This window comes from Fulmarus glacialis, unplaced genomic scaffold (assembly GCF_000690835.1).
Source record: "Fulmarus glacialis isolate BGI_N327 unplaced genomic scaffold, ASM69083v1 scaffold29547, whole genome shotgun sequence".
Lineage (NCBI taxonomy): Eukaryota > Metazoa > Chordata > Aves > Procellariiformes > Procellariidae > Fulmarus > Fulmarus glacialis.
In genome coordinates this window covers 12,855-22,009 of record NW_009225556.1, presented here as the reverse complement: position 1 = coordinate 22,009, position 9,155 = coordinate 12,855, and the positions used below count along the sequence as shown (strand labels likewise).

At 42.5% G+C, this 9,155-nt stretch overlaps 1 protein-coding gene across 1 annotated transcript in view; it reads right to left on the bottom strand.

Moving 5' to 3' along the window:
• The window catches only part of LOC104080217 (casein kinase II subunit alpha), a 9,995-nt gene extending 1,124 nt beyond the window's left edge, over window positions 1-8,871 (bottom strand). Inside the window, exons 1-10 of the mRNA XM_009582527.1 lie at window positions 8,664-8,871; window positions 7,519-7,630; window positions 6,513-6,614; window positions 6,038-6,088; window positions 5,164-5,223; window positions 4,398-4,481; window positions 3,877-3,987; window positions 2,901-3,002; window positions 1,909-2,009; window positions 1,088-1,236 (exon numbers count right to left, since the gene is read on the bottom strand). Coding sequence (XP_009580822.1) covers window positions 1,088-1,236; window positions 1,909-2,009; window positions 2,901-3,002; window positions 3,877-3,987; window positions 4,398-4,481; window positions 5,164-5,223; window positions 6,038-6,088; window positions 6,513-6,614; window positions 7,519-7,630; window positions 8,664-8,764 — 973 coding nt within the window. The 5' untranslated portion in view covers window positions 8,765-8,871. The remainder of the gene's footprint in view (window positions 1-1,087; window positions 1,237-1,908; window positions 2,010-2,900; window positions 3,003-3,876; window positions 3,988-4,397; window positions 4,482-5,163; window positions 5,224-6,037; window positions 6,089-6,512; window positions 6,615-7,518; window positions 7,631-8,663) is intronic.
• Window positions 8,872-9,155: the final 284 nt, after the last annotated feature.

Genomic DNA, 9,155 nt, shown 5'->3' with positions numbered 1-9,155 from the left:
AGCAGGACTGCTTGACAGCAAAAGCTGAAGGAAATGAAGGTGAAGTTGATCTCCTTTCTATGCTAAGCAACGGCATAATTGCATAAAGCCAAACCCAGAAAATGGGTGTAGCAAGCAGAATGATTATCACAAATTACAATCATGTCATGTCCCACAGCAGCCTGTGAGTTGTAATGAGTGTTATTGGAGCTTGTTGTCTTCTGTAAGATGTCCCCAATTTACTTGCTAACTCTTTATTTTCAGCTGCGGGTAAATAACACACCCGCCTGAACAGAGACAACCTGCTACTGCCTCCCAAGGCTACTGCGTCAGACAGGGGAATTTCAAATTTTGCCCTTCCTCACGCTAAGTTCAGTACAACCTGTATCTCTATTTGGACACAAGTTAATTTAGCTGTTTGTCCAACTATCACGGTCAAAGCTTTCAGCTTTACTAATGCTCATACTTGCAAAACATTTCAGTTGAACATTTGCCACAGGCATAACGCAGATCTATACTGTTTGTTAATTACACAAGTCTGTTCAGCAGCAAGAAAAAAAGAATATAACTGAGCAAATACTTATATTTTGTATTGTTACAGCTGTTTCAAAAACCTAAACATCAAGATTTGTGAAAAACAGCAAGAATTTAAAAACATTTACCAGTAAAAGTTACATTTTTGCTTGCAAAACCAAGACCTGAATATACCATTCACTAAGGTACACATTTAGCAACAAAAGGAGTTAAAAGGGCCCGTTTCTCAACAAACCAGTTATCTGGTTTTACTCAAAACACAGGAATCCGTGTACCCAGACACCTGCTGAAATTAGCATGGGTTTAGCACCAAAGTTTTAACACAGTGCTGCTGATTCACTGGCCTGACACGGGCATATAACACTTTGTTTCCTCGGCTGGTGTAGGTGGCAGTGGCCTACTTTATCCACCACAGAGACAAGCAGCCTCAGCTCCAGCGCAATTATTTGCAAAGACCAGCCTTATTATGTTGCCATTCTTAGCTCCTATCTGCACAACCGACTGGAATAGAGATTTCCCAGAGGCAGAGGAAGAACCCTTTGGACAGCAGATGATGACAGCAGCTGAAACTTACAGAAGTAGGGATGTTCCATGGCTTCTCTCGCTGTGAGTCGTGACTGGTGATCGTATCGCAACAGCTTGTCTAAGAAATCCAGAGCTTCTGGACTCACCAGATGTTGGTTCTCACTGTGAACAAAGCGCTCCCATCGCTTACGGGAGTGTCTGCAAAAAAAGATACCCAAATCAGGCTAGGCAGAGGACATCAATGCCAAAATTGACTTTTTTAAAGACTAAGAACTGCGACAGGTATCTGTCTCCAAGAGGGGCCGCTGCTTGGTGTGGCAGCAGCGGGGCTGAGCTGTACCAGAGCATGAAGCAGCAGTACACCGTGTTTCCACGCGGCGGCACAGCTGCCACAGCCCTGGACAGCATGAGGACTCAAGTTCAGAATGGATTTACAGCCTAAAATTCCAGCTTCTGCTCTTCTCTTATGCTCCCAACATTAGTTCCTTGTAGTTTTGGTATGTGTCACACAAAATAAGTCTATGAGGGAAAAAACCTGTAAATGCCATCTTAAGCAGCACCTGATTTTCTGCACTGTAATTCTGAGAAACACCATTTTGCTTTTTTCCCCAGAATACTGTAGAGAGCATTTGCATTCGTGCTTTACGCTCTGGCAGTTCATTTATTGCCTAGATGGCATTTAAAAACCTTTCCTCAAGTCCATTTGCAGATAAAGGACCATGGGAAGCATTGGCAAAAGGGATCAAAGGCACAAAGTGACAGTTCTCAAGAATCTTGGCTCTGATTTCTCCCATAAGCATAAGTTTTTGTTTACTTCAAGGTCTGTTGACAAAGCAATAGCTGTCCAGGTCTACCAAGAGCTTAGCTCACCTGCCCAAGATGTCATTGAAACGTGGATCCAGTTCAATGTTGTATTTGTCAATGTAGTCATACAGATCTTCTGTTCCCAGTACCTTGGCTATCCTCACCAGCTGGGAACAAACAGAAAAATAAGTCACTACTGTGGGGGTATGATAATGCCAGAGCCAGCGTGAAGATACAGCAGCATATTCCCTCGGGAGCTTGAACTTGATGTCAGTGGTCTGAACCAGCAGCCACAAGGTCATCCCGTGGCTCTGACTTCCCTGGCCACATACAATCACAGGCATCATGAACGTGCCTCTGCTCAAAGTTGGAACTTAGTAACCCAAAGCAGCCAGGAGGGAGCTGCATACCCTAACATCACTAAAACTTGAGATCTTGCAACTCTAACTCCCTTTGTAGCAAGAAAATATTCAAGGATAGGAAGGCAAGAATAACTGGTCAAAAGAGCTGAAACTCTGTAACTTGCATGTGAAGGGTGAAGCGCCGCTCTGCAGGGCTCCAGAATGAAGGTTTGAGAACAGAAGGTCACTGTTCTTGAATGTCTGCATGTTAGTTCAGATGCAGAGCACATGTCAAAGTATAAAAATTTTGGCCTAAAGGCAACACATCAAAGATTTCAGAATCTATATAAAACTGTACCAAATTCAAAGTTTCTGTACAGAGGGGAGGGAGGGTGGATAGTGGCAGGGGCTTTCCACATCGCATAACCTCAGGTATAGTTGATCTACGTGCCAGAACACACCAGCCTTAATATAACTATTGCTATAACTTTTTCCAGATATCCACTGAGGAGCTCATAAATACAAAGCACTATAAATCTGTTTCTATTCAATTAGTTAGATAATCTTGCACTCTTGAGAAAAGGAACATGGCTTCAAACTGAGCAAAGAAGCCATTAGAGAAATGCTTAAATTCTTCTTTGGATCCCTCAACAGAAGTGTAAGCAGGAAACCTTCGTTGTGCTAAGAGAACAGAGATTGTACATGACCAGCTCTCACCTGATCATAGTTGTCATGGCCATGGAAAAATGGCTCCTTTCGGAATATCATACTAGCCAACATGCAACCCAAGCTCCACATATCCAGACTGTAATCATACATCTGTACAAAACCAGAAGGACAATTCAATTTCTAATGAATTAAGCAGAACAGACTCCCAATACTAACAGGGTCCCCCCCCCCCCCCGTGCAACAAACGAACCCCCCAAACCCCCCGGGCCCCCCCCCCCCCCAGTGATACAAACGCGGCCACATTACGCTGGGAACAGACTGAAATATCTTCATGCATCTTCATCACTAGATCACTGTTCAGCTCAGTGTTCCAGTTACTGAAACTGGGATACAGCAATTAGCAGAACAGCAGGTATCCTATTTCCGTCCTTGTCCATAAAGATATTGAAGACCAGCGCCTTTTTCTATTTTCACTGCAGACTTCAATGTTATGAATCATTGAGAAACACATGTTGAGAAGGGAAGCATCACAAGCAACAAAAGGAATGGACTCCACAAGGTACATGGGTAGACAAGGAAGTGCCTTCATTCAGAACCCCCAGGATCTGAAAGTCACCAGTGACACTGCTATTTCCAGCCCACAGCGTTTCCATAATGCAAACTGCCATCAGATACGGGGATGTTTTTATAGCTTAATTTAGAAGTTCATGCAGTACTAGCTATTCCCACAAGGGCTTTGTTTCATTCCTGTACCTTACTGCAAATGCAGCCTTGCTAAAAAAAAAAAAATTCAACATTTGTATTCCAAGATCCATGATGATAGCTCTGCGGCTCTTCCTCAGGTCCTGAGACTACTCATTAGTTTCTTTAACTCAGTGGCTTTATAGCCACTGCTTTCTGCGATACATTTTAGAATGGACTGTCTTTAGCTTCAGGTCTCTAGATATCTGAATTTCTGGTTTGCTGCCTTGAAATGGCACAGACTTTCCATATAAAGTCAGTGATAAATCCTGGTAATTCTTACCTGATAATCTACAAGGAGTTCAGGTCCTTTGAAATATCTGGAAGCCACTCTGACATTGTACTCTTGGCCGGGGTGATAGAATTCAGCCAAACCCCAGTCTATTAATCTAAGCTAGAAATGGTAGAAAACAAAGAAAAAAGGCTCAAGGGATGCTCCAGCTCTCCACTGGCTGAACGACACTACAGGTGAGCTTAGTTTGAAGCTTCATTTACAAGTCTTCTATTTTCAATTAATTTGAAGTTGATCAGAGTATTTATTTAGATAATCTCCCCAAACCCGTATCACCAACCAGTCTAAATAAAATACCTCTCCTTACCAACCCTGTTTATGGTTACATGTAACCCATAAAAACTTAAGAAAAGTAGTGTATAGAATTTCATTTTACATTTCTCCACATGATGGAAGTGCAGTCCCTCTTGAAGGTGTCTGCTAGTACCACTACACAGGAGTACCCAAAAGGGATCCTAGTTTGCCAAGAGAAAAGTAGGACCTCTCCCTGCCCTCCAGCCACCCCACGTTACCTTTCTGTGCTCGTGGTCAATCATGACGTTGTGAGGTTTGACATCTCTGTGCATGATTCCCATGCTATGGCAGTAATCTAGAGCCTGCAGGTGACATACAAAGAAACAGATGCTGGAGTCACAAGAACCTTTCCAGTTCAATCGTATTCAGAAGTATTTCCACATATACCAAGTCTAACTAGACAACAAGACTTTACTGTCCAGTGTTATATCCTGGTCTAGACTTGCGGGCCACTGAAAACACCTCTAGAGTCCCCTCTCAAAGGGAGGGCCCAGCAACAGAAGTGTTTTGACTTCACCTCATGTACTTCCTCATAAAAACGGAATTTCAGAGTCCCTAAGAGCAGAGTTACTAGGCACTATTGATCAAACAAGTCTCCCTGCCTCCAGACTTCTGAGGAGAAAATATTTGTTTCAGAAGAATGGACAAATACATTTGACTCACATTACATTAGGGCACAAAACCAGCCAGTAACATATTACAATTTTCTGTTTTCAGAGGCTGTATGTACTTTTGATTTAGGATCTTAAGTTATCTCAGTGTATCCAAAGGCTACGCTAGCCTCAAAAAAAAAACAGGACTAGAATTTGTTGCAGAAACAAAGCTGAACAATTGATACTGACTTGATATATATTTTTCTATCCAATTCTTCCATAGGCTTTCTCTTCTCTTCTCCCCCATTAGTGACATGATAACCATCTTTATAGGATTAGCTGAGTGCAAATCCTAGAAATAAATCAACAAAACAGCAAAATACCAACTTACCTTCAAAATCTCATACATGTAGAATCGAATATCATAATCTGTTAATGTCTGGTATAATTGCTGTGGGACACAAACACATCATATCAGTGTTCCACACCCAAGAAAAATATCACATCCCTGCCAATCTAGAACAACCCAGCCCTGTTCTCTGCTGCTGTGGTTCTCCAAACACATTTGAAAGAACAGTAAAAGTTTCCCAAGTTACTTGGATCCCATACCCAACTCTGCTCAGTCTGTTCCTGTCCCCTTACAAATCACATACATAGTTTACTTCCACCTCTGCTCAGACAGTATATTCTGGTTCCTGTCACTAACTCCCTCAGGTTGTGCTCACCCACCACCAGCACAATGCATTATGCCTGCAGATTGGGTCTCAAAAAGACCCCAATAGTGCTCTGCAACATTGAGAAGCTATTCCAGATGGCATTGCACAGCCATTCTTCTCCTGAGGCAGGTCAGTAGGGAAGGGGACAAAGAAACATTTAAATCCCTTTTCCCAGAAGTACGGAAAGCCACAGAAACAGCTGTCCACATTTAAAGTGGTTCCAATAAATAGTTATACACTGAACATAAAAGCAAAATGTTTCAAAAAGACAGGCTCTGATGGTCCACAAGATAACAGATTAATTTGCTCCAAAGGTTGGAATACCACTTGGAATCTGGATTCTCACCTTGTAACTTCTGTGGCAAAATGGTAAGAAAGGACTAATTACAAACTTCTGTCCCACGTGTATTTACCTTTAAAGACAGTTACTATGTTGGAAGGAAAGGATTAAGTAACCTGCCTGCCCCCTACGTACTTGCCGTTCCCCAGAAAAACATTACGAGTGGCTTTCAAATGGACAATGTTAGAAGTTCACATCCCACACTGTACCTTAAAGTCTGTGTTGTTTACATGTTCAAAAACCAAAGCAGGTGTCCGAGACTAAAACAGAGAGAAAAGTGTTCAGCCATGTTAAGTTGAGATAATATGTTTTCATTTAGGATAATGAATTAAACCATTTTTACTCCTAAAATTGCTAGAAGCCCCTCTGCCTCAGACATACTTATGATTCCCCTCAGACAGAGAAAGCAGAGCCAAAGCCAAAGCCCCTGGCAGCACTGTTTTAGAATGAATTAACTTGTCTCAGTTCACTGGTATCTCATCCTTACAGAGCAAGGGGCTGAAGGGACCTTTGGGGGAAGGGCCCTCCCAAAGAATTTAATCAGATTAAGAGCTGATCTGATTAAGCAATTCAAAAGCAGGATTTAAGAGCAGGGGAAAACAAAAAGCCAGATCAGAGCTGAAGTCAAACACAGCAACTTAACCCATAACCCCAGTGTACCCTTTAAATTCCTTCCGTACTCACCACAGGATCTTTTACTATATCTGCAAGAGTGATTATATTGGGACCGCCTCGCAAGTTCTCTAAGATCTTGATTTCACGCTTGATTTTCTTCTTTTTAACAGGCTGAAGAATAAAAACCCAAAGTGTAAGACAAAGCACTCCAGTAAAGTGAGGCTAATAGACAGCTCAACATCCAGATGACAATGGTAGGTGACTGCAAGTCACCAAAATACATCGGAGCCTTTGCAAGTTAAGTTCAAACACCTAGATCTTGTTGTTACCTGATTATGCATCATTCCAGTAAGGGCTCAAATATCTGCAGTCTCCTTTCTAACCATACAACACTGACAGCTACAAACATCAGTTTCATGTGAATGAGGGTTGGGAAGAAGGCATTTTTTTTTTTAAAGCTGTCTGAACATGATCCAATAGTCCAAAACTTCTTAACTGGCATGTGGTAAATGTATAACTATGAGAAGTCCATGATTTATCTGAGGGCCACTAAATGAAGGTATTTCACCAATCAAGGCTGTGGAATAACCAGCATCCAGGAGACTGTTACTCAGGAAGGATATTACATGTGCAATGGTACATGCAGAGCAGAAATGAAAATTTTAAGGTTAGCCGTCCCTAAATCTAATCAGTGGCTTTAAAGGACAATGATCCCATTAGCTCATAGGCCTCTATGCACATGACTGTATGCCAGGGCACTGGTAGTTAGAGAAGGTGAGAATTTTCTAGTCAGCTGTTGAAGTGTTGCTTAGCTCCAAGTAAAAATGCGTTGCACATCGGGACTTCTTTAAGATAGAGGGCAATTCCTTACAGACAAAGATTTGACTTAATAACCAAGTGCAGGGCTTCTATTACGAGGCTCAAAATGATGGCCCATTTCACTGAATGACACTCCAAAGCCAGGCTTTAAAGACGTCAGTTTTAGAACATCGAACGTTTTAGACCAAATCCTGCACCTTCTGGCCTCCTGATCACCTCAAGACAGATTTTATCTTTTGCCCAATCCCCAGCTCACCTTGAGAATTTTAACAACTACTTTTTCATTATTTGTGATGTTGATGGCTTCAAATACTTCACTGTATTTGCCTCGGCCTAATTTTCGAACTAGCTGGTAGTCATCTTGATTTCTGTGGAGATAAAAAGTTAAGAGTTCCAAAGAGCTCAGTCATTTCACGATTTACAAACCGCTCCTTAACATTAAATTACTGCCTCACCTTTCAGACAAGGTGTATTAACTAGTGTCTTACATCTCCTGAACGCAATGATTAAGAATTAGGAGGGAAACACGGAGCTTCTACTCGCCCAAGTTAGATTCAATCTAGAACTTATTTCTTCTGTAGTAGGTAACATAAGCCCAACTATGCGTTTCAACATCATCAAACTCGAGCTATCCCTTCCACCGGTCTCTCTACATTTGGAAGCTTTTTCCTTGCATAATGTTAAAAATTTAAGTGCTAGCCTGTTTAAACACATCACTTATGCTCAGAAGACTGTGTACATTTCAGAAACCAGGAACTGCAACAAAGCTGCGGGCAGAGCTTAGTCTGGGCCCTGCTATACAAAAGCAGAGCTACAAAGCTGGCATTACTGCTGTCTGATTCTTGGACGGTTTAGTCATGAGCTCAATTTAGACACCTCCTTCCTTCAAAAAGAAGCAGACACGTCTTTTCCAGTCACTTGCAGAGAGCTAAGCAACAAGTCACAAAATAGAATGTACCTATTTAAGTCTGCTGAGTCTCTTCACTCATGCAAGTCAGAAGCAACATCCAATGTCTTTTCACTTCTTTTCAGCCCCACACCCAGGGCTGGTTAGACTGTTTCACATACAGACTTTCTGCCCTCTGAAAGGACAAGTTTCCCGACTACCTGGCAAAAATTCTTCAAAACAAACTCTTAAGGGAGCTGCTAAAAATGTTCTTGCACTGCTGGGGATTAAAAATTTGACAAGAAACACTTTCAGACACACAACAGGTTATTCTGCTGTTTCTGCAATTCTGAAGAAAAGCTGTGATCCTGACAGTGCCATGCTAGACATCTGCCAAGGAGCATGAAAAAGCCTAACGCAGCACAGGTGCCAGAACTCCCCCATGCATCGCTATGCCTGATCCTACAGGGATCGATCCCAGTCCAGGGACATCCACAGGCAGCCCAGAGACTTACCCCCACTCAACAACATGCGACTCATAGTCCCAGTACTCCCGGGGTCTGTGTGTGTTCACATCCGTGTAAACCCTGGCCCTGCTCGGCACGGGTCCCGACATATCAGACAGGTTGGCAGGTGGAAATGATGAGATGTCTGAAGTCAGAGGCTACCCAAACTGCAAAGCTGGACAGAGGATAAAGGCCTCAGATTCTTCCACCTGCAGAGAGAAAATAAACCAGAGGTTAAAATCTCAAGATACTATAAAAATACTTAAGTTAATCATTAAAAGCTGCTAAGGAGAAGCTGGAGCCCAGCCACAGGCCTGGGATCATTTGTCAGAGCTTGAAAACAATTTGTCTGCTCTCCCTCACGCCGGACGGGACCATGTAGCCCCACTAGCAAAAGTAACACCCTCCCCCCGACACACACCTTGCAACATTCAGCATGTAGTTTCCAACTTATGGTTGCAAAGATAACTTTCCAAAAGGGATGAAAAGCAACGTGCTCTG